At 36.2% G+C, this 15,403-nt stretch overlaps 1 protein-coding gene across 1 annotated transcript in view; it reads left to right on the top strand.

Annotated features, from left to right (window-relative positions):
- The window catches only part of FAP (fibroblast activation protein alpha), a 74,790-nt gene that overhangs the window by 26,162 nt on the left and 33,225 nt on the right, over window positions 1–15,403 (top strand). The window contains 6 exon segments of the mRNA XM_047722423.1: window positions 381–453; window positions 1,131–1,251; window positions 2,155–2,309; window positions 4,328–4,431; window positions 6,755–6,890; window positions 10,437–10,481. Coding sequence (XP_047578379.1) covers window positions 381–453; window positions 1,131–1,251; window positions 2,155–2,309; window positions 4,328–4,431; window positions 6,755–6,890; window positions 10,437–10,481 — 634 coding nt within the window.

Below are 15,403 nucleotides of genomic sequence, written 5' to 3'. Positions count from 1 at the left end.
TTTTAAAAAGTCATATCTCTCTAACCTCACGTTCCTTTTTTATAAAACAAAGGAGTTCCATCAGATAATGTCTAGAGACAGTCCCGCTTTCACAGCCTATAAATCTTTAATAAATCTTTAATTCACTTCACTATAAAGGTCAGAAAACTGAGACCCAGAGAAGTTAGGTGACTTAAGTAACTAGTAAAGAACCCCAACTAGTACTCAATGTGTCTAATACCATCAAGACTGTTACCACAGTCTTTCTGTTAGGTTTGAAGAAACAGAGGATGATCCTTCATTGTTATTATATATTTTTTTTCTGTTTACAAATTTTTTTTATTGAACAGCAAGATTTATTATTATTTTTTCTTTCTTTTTTTTTTTTTTTTTCCTTCTAGAGCGTTTATAAGAAGAAATGAGCTTCCTCGTCCAATTCAGTATTTATGCTGGTCGCCTGTTGGGAGTAAATTAGTAAGTGTTTAAATTATAGAAGTGTTTAATCATTTAAATAAAAGAGGAGCCATTTGATTTTGGCCTTTGTTAAATTTCCCTGCCTGAAAGGAAAAAAAAAAATTTCATGACTATTTTAGTGGTTAAAAATGGGAAGAGTTTTGATAAATTGAAACTCATCTGAGAATTCCGCAAAATCTCAAGCTCATGGATAGACTTCTTTAAATATCGCAGTCAAAAACTTTATCCTCATACTCAGCCAGAATGCGTTGTGCCAGAAAGCTGAGGAAAAATATGGTTTTCACAAGTTTCCCAGACTAGCTTCAGACAACATGAAATTTTGTCCAAGCTCTTATTTAAGGACTCTAAATAAAGATTAGATCTGGCTAGCTATTAATATTCAAAGATTTATTTGACTTTCTGTTAATATACACAATTGCTTATTTGGGTAATAAAACAACAAATACAATAGTAGACTTAATGCTTTATTTGATACAGACTTTAAAGATCATAATTGATGTTAATGTGAGTTGGTTAGTTTTCTGACCTATTAAGGCAATACTTTAGTTGTGAGTCTTTTTTGCATCTGGATTACCACTCATTTTGCAGGTATTAAGTAAATAGTTAATACAAATTTACAGACTTCATTGTATTTCTTAAGGAATTCTCCTTATTAACTAACTTACTACCCCTTCTAGGCATACGTCTATCAAAACAATATCTATTTGAAGCAAAGACCAGAAGACCCACCTTTTCAAGTAACATATAATGGAAAAGAAAATAAAATATTCAATGGAATTCCAGACTGGGTGTATGAAGGTAAGCTGTATTCTTTTTCTAGAGTTGTTATTTTAGGCTTTTAATTGAAAATAATTGCATATATTTAGTAAAATGGAGATGAGTAGTATGTTACTGAGATGAATGGAATCATTTCTGAAATGATTACCAAGTTAGGAACAGGGTGTGCCTGTTCTGAAAAAGCAAAATCTAATAATCTGCCTGGAAGAGTTAATTTTCATAAATATTATAAAGTGGTAGCAATAATTTATATATCAAGAAGTATATGGTCCTTAGATGCTATGTTAACACATTTCCTCAGGTTTCTTTTTTCTTGAGAAATAAACCTTCTTCCAAAATGAAACAGCAGTCTATGTAATTTTGCAGGGAAATATTCCTAGTTTTTGATGCTTTCGTGAATTTTTTTCATCCTCTTTCCAGGTCACGTAGGATCCAGGACTTACCTGGATGTTAAAAGGTCTCATAGTCCTTGCCTTTATTAAAAAAATATATAACTGAACTGTTGTTGTTTTTTAAAATATTCCTAGGAGAAAAAGTCAACTTCCAACATTTATGTCACTTTGTAGTGTAATTACTGTTCCCCTTGTTTGTGCTACTTTAGGTGACTATAAAAACTAGAAGCTGCCCCCAAAGGAAAAATTATTTATTGTTGAAATGTTTAATTACTTTCCTTAAATAATTATATTTCTGATTTAATATCAATTCCTAAGAAGACTGGTTGATATTTGATACGAAATACAAGGTTAAACTATTTCTTTAAACTCAGATTGTCCTTTCTAATAACCAAATTTTAGCATATGTAACATCCACATTAAATAAATTATTTCAGTCAGTAAATGGCTAATACAATATACTTTGGAGCATTTACAATGATCTTAAGAGTAAGTTATAGCTGTAATTAACATGCTTGTATTTATCTTTCAGAGGAAATGCTTGCTACAAAATATGCTCTCTGGTGGTCTCCTAATGGAAAATTTTTGGCATATGCAGAATTTAATGATACAGAGATACCAGTTATTGCCTATTCCTATTATGGTGATGAACAATATCCTAGAACAATAAATATTCCATACCCAAAGGTATGTTGAGTACTTTTAGCAGATGCTTCCATTTCTCCGGTGTCAAAATGAGCAACCAATACCATGAATAGAGGTGGGATCAACAAGTTTGGAGAGCTTCTTATCCTTGTGCATTGTAAGGCAAACATTGTACTGTGCTCTATTATTTATGTGGACATCTGTTGCTTTGGACATCTGGTTGTGCTGGACGAAGGAGTCTTTGCAAAATCCATCGCAGAATCTTTGAAAAACATATGGTCTAGATTATGGAGGAAAAACAAGCTTAACTTAATTTTAATTTTTCTTATTTCATGCTCCAAATTCAGGGTAAAGTTCTGTTTTGCAATTCCCTCTTGAATTCTCATGGAAATGCAAACTAGAATGGAAAATACAAGTGGTAAACTTGATATTCCTGTCAGGTAGAAGTGGGCATGAGTTATGATCTTTTCTGGACATATAAGGTAGGTTAAGTTTGTAAGCCTACATTCTTCCTTGAGGAAATTAGACATGGAGTGAACCCGAGGTTTCTTGTATAATAATTCTAGAACTCTCAGTGTACACACTTTTCACTCAGTCCCATGTCTGAAGAGAGGTCTCCCGTGTCTGTAGTGAGAAAACAGCAAGGTCACGGGGGAGAAGCACCATACCCTGATCTGATTTTGACAATAAATCTGAAAGGGATCAAATCATAAATCCTCCTCTCTCACAGGGAGTAGAAGTGATTTTAGAAAATAGTGCTTTGTTCTTTAGTTGCCAGAGTTTTATTCTTTAGTTGCCAGAGAGAGGATGGATCCAGTGGGTCCTATATATGACAAAGATGGGCGGGTGTGCATACACCAAGTGGTTTTCAATGTTAGTCAAAGTGGTTGCAGTAAAAGAAACAGAAAGAGCAGATGGTCTAAAATTTGTGTTAAAAGTCATCTGAGAAAAGGCAGTGGATAGGAGATGCATGTTTAGGTAAAAGACCTCTCAATAGCTGGTTATAAAGTGAGAATGCTGGAGACATTGGGAAGCGAGAGGTGTGGTACTTGGGGCCCGAGATGAGCTTGGGTCTTTGGAAGGATGGAAGGGAACAGGAAGACATGTAGGAACCTGGAACTGAGGCCTGACTGACACTAGTAGAGAAGTTGGGACCCAAATTTTCATGTTTCCTTGAAAACTGAAGTCGTTGAAACATCTGACGTTAGACTGAGAAGTGAGACAACTTGAAAGAAGTCAAAAGTCCCAATGAAACCTCATCAGGAAACAGTTCAGAGAAGGGCCTGGACAGGTCAGAGGAGGGCCTGGACAATTCTTTAGATAAATCCAACCAGCATGGAGTCATTTAAGGCTGTGAACCTAAACTTTGTGGACTTAAATTGTTTAACAATTATACTCTCTTTTTCTGTGTTAAAATAACAGGAACTCTAAGAAGCTGTCTGGGTGTGAACTACACTGTCATGTAAATTTAGGGTGTATAATAGCACAGAAAGTACAAAACAAGAAAAGTGCAAATTCCATGGGCACTTTATTTGGAGGTGACATTTCCCTAATTTGGGGGGGATGATAGCAGTAGTAATGTAACCAGATTGAGTGATGATTGTCCTAGACCAAATGATAGTGTGCAAGGCAAAAAGTATCTTTCATTTTTTATTCTTTACACTCTTCTTTCCTCTATGCTCCCTCTAGCACATGGAGAAATGATTATTATACTTATCCTAATATAATAATAGGAAATATCTGTTTTGAAATTCAGAAAAGAGAATATCAATTATAGAACTGTATTTTCATACCCAAAATATTTTTTTCCCTATGAATCGAAGCTTCCTCATTAATCACTTAAAATATGTGTTTTTCACTCTGGTTGACTCAATATTTGTAATGGCCCTGCAAGTAAAATTGAAGTGAGATTCCTGGTCGTGTTATAATTAGAATATTTTCAAGAGTAGTATACATAATATCATTAACTTATAAAAATATGCTTAAATTCCTAAAGTGTCTTTAATATGTTGGTACTCATTAGGATTTTATGAGCTTGTATATTTCCAATTTTTTGGCAGGCTGGAGCTAAAAATCCTGTTGTTCGATTATTTATTATCGATGCCACTTATCCTGAGCACGTAGGTCCCAGAGAAGTGCCAGTTCCAGCAATGATAGCATCAAGGTATCGTAAGCTCGGCTGCTTCCCACCTTACACTGAAGTTTAACACTGAAATTTCATAATTGGGATTTATACTTCCTTTCTAGTGAATTTATGATGTGTATACTCTAAGCAAAAATAAATAAATAAAATAGGCATACAAACCCAAGTACATGACCAAATTAAAAAATCAAAAATACATCTATTAAATCAATTTTATAATATTAGCCTCTTTCACACATATAAAGATGATCATGGTGATCAATCTGAGTGACACTTCTCTCAGATGTGTGAATGTAAACTTGGAATCAGTAGACAAATAGTAAAATTCCTGTGTGTTCTCAGCATGGCTTCTCTGAACTCTGGTCTACTCTCTTCAACCCAGGGTTTACAGATTGTGCTTGACCACATATGCATGACAAACAAGAGAAGATAGGCCAACCCTCTCCAGTATTAGCTTTTTTTTTTTCTTTTTTTCTTTTACTAGGATGCAGTCTGTCTGTAATTATCTGGTTGTCCAGTTATCTGTTTGGGGTTAACTATAGGTAGACAGGGGACTTGAAGCGGTCTCACTTCCCCTGCATGGTGCCTTATGTAGGTATCGGCTGATTATCCCTGGTTATAGCCACGACCCAGCCCTCCATGAATCTTCTGCGGTCATTCTAGTTGAAGTAGATAAACATAAGAGGTCCCCTACACCCTGCCTGGTGGGCCTCCTTACCACTTCCCAAACCCTAGCAGGCCACGGCTTGGCTTCTCTCCTGCTGCCCCATGAAGGGGAGTCCAGCTAGGACTGAGCGATTGATCCCTAACAGGGAAAAGAACCTCAGCAGAGGCCTTTTCTGGGCCCTACCGGGGTGAATCCACTTGCAGATAATTTTAAATGGCTTTATTTATTTATTTTTGGGGGGATGATCCATTACTCCCCCAACCCCAATCTAGTTGATGAAAACTTGATTAAATGCATCTTTTTTTTTTTTTTCTTTTGAAGTGTCATTCTCCTTAGGAGGCAAATGGAATGATACAAGGGGTACTGTAGAAGGAGGCAAGAGGCTTTGTTGGGGCATCTGTAAAATACTAACAATTTAATAGTAAGAGCTAAACTTTTCTCAGCACTCCCCATGGAGCAGGTGGAATTCTCAAGAACTTAAGCACTCTCAACAAGTTTTGTAGCAAGCTTTAAATTTGGTAATATTATTATTCCCATTTTATATAGAAACAGAGGCACAGATATGTTAAGTGAGTAGCCTTAAATAGGATAACCGGTAGGAAGTAAAACTAGAATCTGAGCCAGAGACCCTTCCAGTTCTGGGATTTCTTTTACATCAATGTCCAAAAGTCTGTGGTTTATTTACATTGATGGTCTCTATTGGTGGCTTCATCCTCAAAGCCCAGGAACAATTGGTGCCATTCACTGACACCAGCACACGCCCAACATCATTTGAGCTACTGAGTATAGGTCATCTCTGATTATTACAGTAAACCTGAATTGCAACTTCTGATCACGGTCACAGTTAAAACTCGGCTTCCAAAACAAACCTGCCTGGAGAGAAATACGGGCAAGTATCACACGTGGCTCTCTCTCAATGAGCTAAAAAGTGAAAAATTCAGTTTACCTGTGAAAAATCACCAGTTTAATGCTTTTTCCCTCCAGATTGACTAATAGCTTTGGCCTCATGTCTTAAATTTTTTTAAAAAAGATTTTATTTATTTACATGGCAGACAGAGATCACAAGTAGGCAGAGAGGCAGGCAGAGAGAGAGAGGAGGAAGCAGGCTCCCCGCCGAGCAGAGAGCCCGATGTGGGGCTTGATTCCAGGACCCTGGGATCATGAGCTGAGCCAAAGGCAGAGTCTTAACCCACTAAGCCACCCAGGCACCCCTTAAAATTTTTCTTAAGATGTAAAAATCCAAAATGAGGAAAAAACTCAAGCATAAAATTATTCCATTTAGATGAATGAGCTCTCTTATAGATATTCTTTAAAAGTCAGCAAGTATGGGGTACCTGGGTGGTTCAGTAGGTTAAGCATCTGACTCTCGATTTTGGTTCAGGTCATGAACTATAAGGAGCCCCACATCGATTCTCTCCCTCCCTCTCCCTCTGCCCCTACACCTGCCCTGGGCTCACTTGCACTCTCTCTTTTAAAAATAATAATAATAATAAACGACATAAAAACAATTCAGCAAGCACAGTTAAGCCTTCTCTGTAGAGAAGAGAAAGTTTTACCCTCCTTATCTATGGAATAAATATTTCATTATAATAAAACACATCCTTTAGAAAACAGAACTTAAATTATTTGACGTGATGCTGGTTTATGGTTGTGACTCTCTGTTTTGCTTTTTTGCAGTGATTATTATTTCAGTTGGCTCACATGGGTTACTGATGAACGGATATGTTTGCAGTGGCTAAAAAGAATCCAGAACGTTTCGGTTCTGTCTATATGTGATTTCAGGGATGACTGGCAGACATGGGATTGTCCAAAGGTAGGTTATAGTAAAGCCACAGAGGTGTATTTCTGAAGATGAAAGTATATGACAGTGTACTTATCTGTAGTTAATATTTTGTATTATAAGGCCAGAATTGCCTCATTCAACCCTTGATCCTTTGGAAAAAAAACAAATAAACAAACAAAATGAAACAAACAAACAAAAACCCTCTTTATTCAGAGTCCATTGTTTTAATTAAATAACTAAGATAACCCTTGTTTTCTTAGATAGCATTAGCACTGATACTGCATGGAGAAAACCACTAACTGAAACAACGTAACATTGGAGAAATAAGGCGTGTGGTTCTGAGTTAGGATAGGAATCTGTCCTTTTGAGAAGATACAATTGGCAGTCAAAAAACCCAAAATAAGGAGGATGAAAAGATAAGATGGGCCTATTAGGGAAATAGATGTGTTCTATAAGAAAGAAAGAAAGAAAGAAAGAAAGAAAGAAAGAAAGAAAGAAAGAAAGAAATGCAAATGGTGCTATGTTCTATTCAGTGTCAAAATTGAAAAACAAAAACTTCAGAGGAAATGGATATTATCAAAAGAAAGCCAAATATTCCCCCCCTTTTTTATTCTTTTAAAAAATTTTTTTCAGGGGCACCTGGGTGTCTCAGTGGGTTAAAGCCTCTGCTTTCAGCTCAAGTCATGATCCCAGGGTCCTGGGATCGAGCCCACGTCGGGCTCTCTGCTCGGCAGGACCCTGCTTCCTCCTCTCTCTCTGCCTGCCTCTCTGCCTACTTGTGATCTCTGTCTGTCAAATAAATAAAATCTTTAAAAAAAAAAATTTTTTTTCAGTGTTCTAAAATTCATTGTTTATGTACCACACTCAGTGCTCCATGTAGATAACTGAGACAATGACATGAAATTATCCTGCTCTCCTGTTATCTTGGGAGTACTCTATACTGTGCTAATTTTAGGGAGGGAAAAAACCTTGAAAATTAGGCACAGATTTACTGTTGAGTTTTAATTGTTTCTATTGTTCAAATCCAAACATAATCTGTTAAATTAATGAGATAGACAAGTACTTCAGCAATCTAAAAGCTTTAAAATGAGCCTGTTCCTAAGTGCTCATATTAGAGACTAAGAAGTACAAAATGTTTTCTTTAAATAGGAAATTTGATGGATACATTTCATAAGATTTCTAATTATGAAGACATGTTTCATTAAACCAAATATAAAATAAACCTATTTTATAAAGTAAGAAAAAAAGCACAGAGCAATCAAAGTAAATCACTAAATTCCATCTTGAAATTAGGACACTATGTTTTGCAAGAAAAGAGTCATATGAATCTATTTGGAAATATATCAGGACTATAATAGTCAACATTACTCGGGCTAAAAATATTTTTTAAATCACTACTCTGTAAGACGCTTGACTAATTTTGATGGAATATGCTAGAAGCTTATTTTTATCTTATTTATATTTTTATATACAATACAGAAAGATTTTGGCTTTAATGCAGTAGCATGGGGGGGAGAAAAGAATAAGCTTGATTGTGGTAGTTAATTAGAAACCATTCGTATGATAAATCAGCTTTGGAGGAATATATCTTCAATGTTTTTATTGAATCTAGGTGTGAGGAATTATTACTTTAATTTTATTACTTTAAAACTATTAAGATTAGTCATTTAGATACAATTTTTAGTTTTCAAAAAAAAAAAGGCATTTAAAAACAGCAATTGCTTTGGAATCTGAAATTCTAATTTATCAAAATCAGGGACAACTTTAATCCAAACTGACAGAATATGTAAGATGCTTATTCAAGGAGATGTGGAATTCCTTGGAATATAAACTTTAGTTTTATGGCCCAAAACAGTGATTAAATTTAGAATACCAGGTTTAATTAACCTTAGGATTTCAAAACAACCTCTGTTTCAAAATAATTTGGTAAGTACATGGAACACATTTTCAGATTTAAGAACAACAAAGTGTTGAGTTAGACAACAAAGCTGTGCCTTAAGATTTATTATTCCCTTGCTTTTTATGACAGTACCTTCTCTCATGGTTCTCTTTCTTCTTCACTGACTATTCTTTTTGTTTCCAACTCTTCTTTTTCTGTTCTCTAGAAATCTTATTATTCTCCAAATTATCTTGTATTTGCAAGATAGGCTAACTGCTATAACAACAGTAAAGCCCTTCCAGTAATTCAGTGGGTTAAGATAATAGAAATGTTTTGCACATTAATGTAACCACCTACTAGTGAGTCCAGGTGAGTGAGGAATGGTGAGGTGTGGGAGATGGGGTGCTCAGGGTAATGGCATTTCTGCTATCTTATCTAGTGACTTCTAAGGCTAGTCCAAAGTCATTCAAACCTGACCACCAGCATCCAGTTGGGGGATGGAGAAGGGAATAGAGGATCATGTATAAGAGATTTTGAAAGGCTAGGCCTTGAAGTGGAATGAATCACTTCTGCTGACACACCATTGGTTAGAACTTATCACATGACCACATCCTACAAGAAGGAGGCCTGGGAGCTTGACTATAGTCCTAGCAAAAAGAGGAAATGATTGCTGATAATCTTAGAGTCTTTGCCACAACCCTCAACTTACTCTTTCGGTGATTTTTATCTATACCAGAGGTTTTGGTTACCATTTGCCCCTCAAATTTATTCCGAGGATTTGAACTTTTAAGTATCTCTGGCTACATCTTCTCTGGTCTGTCCTCATTCTCAATACCTAGATGTAGGCCTTTATCATCTTTTTTCCAAGCATTACAACAGCCTTCTAGTTATCTCTCTGCCTCTTTCTATCTTACTCACTTCCAATCCATTCTCTGTATCATGTTTGCAATTATATTTCCCAAATTGAGATTTTGAAATCCTTCAAAGGATTTACCCAGAGGAGGAGTCCAAACTCCCTAGGGTGACATCAGAGTTTCTCCAGGATCTTTCTGATACCCTGTCGTCTTTCCTCATCTTCAACTCTTTTCAATAGTTATCCTCCCCTTGGCCATATTGAACCATGCCTGTGGCCTGTGAACCATGCTACTAAGCTGGCCTGGTCTCTGTGTTGTTCATTTCACCTAGAATGTTCTTTCTCTAAATATTTGTCTAGGAAAGCCAATTAGGCTTACTTAGGCTTACTAAATTTTGTTCAATAAATGATTGATGGTATTATGCTAAAATATGCATCAAAATAAGATCTAGTGCACATTTTAAGATTCCTATCTGCTTAATAAGACTAAGAAAAGAAAAAAAATTAACCTAAATTCCACTGTGAAATGGCTTTTAAACTACATAACACCAAGTGCTTAGGTTGTGCTAGGCTTCCACAGACGTAATAATTCCAGGCACTGCCTTATGGAAAATTAAACCAGAATTCTTAAATGTTTGCATAAGATCCAGCTTTTAGATTACTCATGTGTATGCAATAGTGCTAATGTATAAGATTTTGAATATGGTCATCTTAAACTCAAGTATGAAGTTACTCGATTACAATAGTACAGTTTGAGTAGGCAGCTTAACTGGTTCAAGTGTCCAGATCGTATTTAGGAAAAACTGTTCTCCTAATGGTATGCTTGATGTGATCTTTCTTTTAGACCCAGGAGCATATAGAAGAAAGCAGAACTGGATGGGCTGGTGGAGTATGATTTTGCTATATTTTCCTTATATTTTAATGTTGCTTGACAGATTCTCAGCTATCTAAGGCCTATTTCAAATGTATCCAAAATGGCACTACTTGTTTCATAGAAAAAAATAACACGGTAAAAATCAACAACAATAAAGGTAGTGGTCCTTTCAGCAATTTTGTGCCAGACAATTTTAATGTCTATATATTTAAAATTCTGTTGAGAACAAACCATATTCTTCATGTCCCAACCTTAGCTTTTTAATTGACTCTCTGATATTTGTAACTAATGCTCTTATTAAACAAATAAAGATTATTTTTTCAAAAGGGATCATAATTCCTGATCAGCTTAAAATAATAATCATTAGCCATTTGAAGCCAGAAGAACCAAATATACTGGTATTTTTAGTCATTTAAAGATAATCTACCTTTATTAAATTTCATAATAACTGAAATGAATAAGTGAATTATATATTTTTTCCAGTCTTTAAATGGTACCAAATAGGAAAACATGTGTTTTTGTTATTTTTTTTTATCACTTATATGTAGTTTTCAGGATAGGTTTATTCAGTAATTTGTGAGAATTTTTAGTGTAAAAAAATAATGTTTTACAAAATTATCACTTGTGCCTAATATCCCATGAAGAATACACAATAGGACAGAGAATGAGTGAACGTAATGTAGATGCTGCCACTTCATACAAGCATATTGAATTTAACTCACATTTGGATTTAAAAACAAAACAAAACACACAGTTTCTCTGAGTGGCACATGCAAAGACAAGGGAAACTCTTAGGACCTCATTTAACACATTAATTCATGATGTAAGGACAATAAAGAATTTAGAGTCAATTGTAAGATGATAACTCATAAAAATTCAAAGTTAAGGTGAGTAGAAAGAAGGTAAATGGTAAAGTAAAAATCATCAGATATTAAAAACTCTTTTTTGTACACTTTTCTGGATTTAGCAATATTAGCTTATATATACTTACTCTGTCTTCATTTAAAGATATTTCAGTTTTGTTCATTAACTTGAGAGTAGTTACTTTACTAATTACATCCAGTAAGTGTAAGTTATATTCTAAAATAGTAAGGTAACAAGGATAGGTGTGTACTTGAGGAAAAGAAATGGGAAAGTCCTATTTGAGTTCACTCTGCCACTGTACTAAGTAACAGGAGAAAAATCAGGAGTATTCAGTGAAAGCACAAGAGTTTCTATATTTTTGGAATGTTGGTCTATCTGAAGCTCATCTTCAAAAAGGGTAATTCCTAGATCATTGTTTGAAAACTTGAGGAAAGGGGAAGTTAACCTATGAGTTCACTCCCATTATAAAATTTCCCATAGAGACTGAAGGCACAGAAGAATACTTGAAGACGTCCTTTCGTTGTATTCTCCATAATGATAACATAGCTGGAGTTACTGCAGAATAACATGAATGATATGATTTTACAAGTAGATAAGCAATGATACCAACAGTCTTCTCAAAGACATGATTTCAGGAATCCACACCCGTTTATCCTGAAAATGCTACCAGCGTTCAAAATACTCTGAAATATTTTAGAATGCATCTTTTGAAATCTCTTATTTATAAGCATCTTAGAGTCAACATTTTTTTAAAAGATTTTATTTATTTATTTGACAGAGATCACAAGTAGGCAGAGAGGCAAGCAGAGAGAGAGGGAGGAAGCAGGATCCCCGCTGAGCAGAGAGCCTGATGCAAGGCTAGATCCCAGGACCCTGGGATCATGACCCGAGCCGAAGGCAGAGACTTTAACCCACTGAGCCACCCAGGCACCCCTCAACATTTGTATCTTATCAATTTTTACAATCTGGATAGAACCAGCCTTGCAATCTCCACAAATGAGCTGGATGAATGGATCGATTAATTAATTAATTGCCCTCTAAAGCCATAGAACATTGTTTTAATTACCCTCAGTGGAGGCACACACATATCCTTCAAAGGAAGATGAGATCCTTACATTAAATAAAAAATTATTTTTAAAAAATCATGCCAAAATAAATCTAGTGAACAGTGCCTTATTTATCTGCAACATATGATTTTGTGCTAGATCATTTTAAGGTCTGTAGCTTTGGAATTCTATTGAGAAAAACTATTTTTTCATGTACTCATCTTGATCTCTTAAAATTTACCCAGTAGTCTGTAAATTTTCTAAATACCGGAAGAGGTATTGTCGGAAAATCTTTGCACTGATAGCTTTCAAGAATAAGCTCACATTCTCCAAGGCAGCTGCTTTGAAGAGGCCATTCATTAGACATTAAGTTTTGAGATGTCTTTTGAAACTCAGGCCATAATTTACATGCTCATAACTCATATGTCATAATATTCTGGATAGCTTCCTTTGACCTATAATCAAACCAATGGCTTAATAAAACTACCCAGAAATAACCTAGAAATATGTATGTCTTTCAGACATTTGTTCAAGTAATATTTATGAAGTTTTTAGAGAAAGTTCACAGGCTAGCCATGTTAGTATAAAATTAAAGAGCAATTTTAGAAAAGTTGTTCCTTTAGAATTTATTAAGGAAATTTAAACTGAAAAACACTTGGAAACTGCCTGTGAATCAGAGGCGTGAGACTGAATGACTGGCGTAAAGCAATGCACCTGTTAGCTGCAGGCACAGAACTAGCACATGGAACTTTACCTATAACTTTCTGTCCTCCAGCATGAGATATTTGGTGTCTTAATTTGGGAGAAATAACCCAACATCTCCTTTGGTATTTGATCAGAAAAATAACAACAAGAAGTTCACTTCAAACAAATTTCTTCTTGTCCTGTAGATAACAGACAAAAAAAAAAAAAAAAAAAAAAAAAAAAAGAAACCTTTAATCAAAGGATCTAGGATTGAGTTTGTAAAATTTGGAAAACAGGCACTAAAAGTGTACAACTCAGAGTGCAAAGCCACATTTAAATCATTTTAAAATAAGTAAGCAGGGCACCTGGGTGGCTCAGTGGGTTAAGCCTCTGCTTTCAGCTCAGGTCATGATCTCAGGGTCCTGGGATTGAGTCCCGCATCGGGCTCTCTGCTCTGCAGGGAGTCTGTTTCCTCCTCTCTCTCTCTCTGCTGGCCTCTCTGTCCACTTGTGATCTCTGTCAAATAAATAAAATCTTTAAAAAAATAAAATTAAATAAAATAAGTAAGCAATACACTAACACCTCTCTTAGCCGTTGGCAAAATCCCTTTGTTCAGAAAAAATGAGGGTTGTTTTGGGTTTGTATTTTTTTTTTTTTTTTACTTTTAGGTGATGTTTTATTTCCTTGTTTCAAAAATAAAGCTGGCCAAATTTGGTTACCAGAAAAATGAGTTTTCGACTCGGTGCATGGAAGTCTGTGCTTTTCACCAAATGCGGACTCCGTTTAGGCATCAGCCTTTGCTAAGTAGGACCTCAGGGTTGTTCCTCAACCATGGCAAGAAATTATCTGGTGGTAAATAATCTTACCTTCCAAGTATAATATTTGAAATGGCTTTGCACATGGTGGTGAGTAATTTATCAGAAAATCTAAGCACAAAGAAGGGGCTGTGAAAAGGCTTTGTTAAAACTGAGGACCACCTAGTTATGGGTGCTTATCTAGGGTCTGGGCGTAACTTGCTGCCCAAAGCACTTAACTCAGGATGCGTGATGGACCCAGCTCTGGGAAAGTGAAGGCGGAAATATTTCACACTCTCTTTAGCTCACCTGAGTTACCCGTTCATCTAAAGCAGCTGTCTTCAACGTGTGCAATAAAAGGGGAGAAGATAACAGTCTTTGCTTAGCAGAGATACTCTTCCTGTTCACCTGATTCTCGTATCTTAAAACACAACACTCTGCCCTCTTATTTTTTCCAATGAAAATGAAATTTTAAGTCTTCACCTAGAACAAAACCTTTTTTACAGTTCCTTACTATCTGAAGGTGTGAGGAGTGTATGTTTTTACTCTGGCATCTTAAAATATTTTGTGACCCTGGTTCCATTTTAGTGGTGAAGAAAACGTAGCACTGGTTTTTGTCTTTTACCCTGAGGAGTGAGAGGGAGGCATTGTGAAATGGCTATCACTAAGTAGGTATATCATTATTTTCCCGTAGGCAAAGCTTCATTCTAAAATGAAGAATGGCTTGTCATGGCAACCTATGCTAATGAAATTCCGTCCACAAAATTACAAGGCAGAATCTCTTTTCCCTGGGCCCCCTTTTCACTCTCAATTTCATTTAGGGGCATTAGTCCCAATCCCCCAAGTCCCACTGAGTCTGCCCTTATGATTAATGAAACTAACAAAGGAATCGTGTAAGGTGACAGATTCTCCATATTCTATTTTTCATTTGGTGAAAGACATCCATTCTGTGCCAGAGTGATAAGACTTAGAGTGTATTAGCTTCCTGAGACTGCTGCAACAAACCACCACAAACTTGGTGGCTTGAAACAACTGAAATTCATTCTGTCACCATCTTGGAAGCTGTTAAGTCCAAAGTCAAGGTGTCAGCAGGGTCATGCTCCCTCTGAAGCTCCCAGGGAAGAATTCTTTCTCACCTCTTCCAGCTATGAGTGGCCCTTGGCTGTACTTGGATTTCCTCGGTTTGCAGTGGCGTCTCTCCCATCTCTGCTTCACCATCACGTAGACTTCTTCCCCGTGTCCCTGTGCGTCTAGTGGTGTCCTCTCTTCTGATGAGAACACCAGCCAGATTGGATTCAAGGCCCACCCACCCTAACTCAATACAATCGCATCTCAGTGCTTGCCTCGGTCTTCCTCCATCTGGGCAGCTAAAACAAAGTGCCTGAGTGGCTTAGAGACAACAGAAGCTGATTTTTCTCACTTTTGGAGGCTGGAAGTCTAGTGCAGGGTGCCAGCCAGGTTGGGATCTGGTGAGCGCTCTCTTCTGGGTTGCAGACCACCAACTTCTTGGATCCTCACATGGTGGAAACAGAGCAAGGGAAGACAGTTC

Source organism: Lutra lutra, chromosome 3 (genome assembly GCF_902655055.1).
Source record: "Lutra lutra chromosome 3, mLutLut1.2, whole genome shotgun sequence".
Taxonomy (NCBI): Eukaryota; Metazoa; Chordata; class Mammalia; order Carnivora; family Mustelidae; genus Lutra; species Lutra lutra.
Note: the sequence above shows the minus strand (reverse complement) of the source record. Positions and strands in the feature narration are given on the sequence as shown.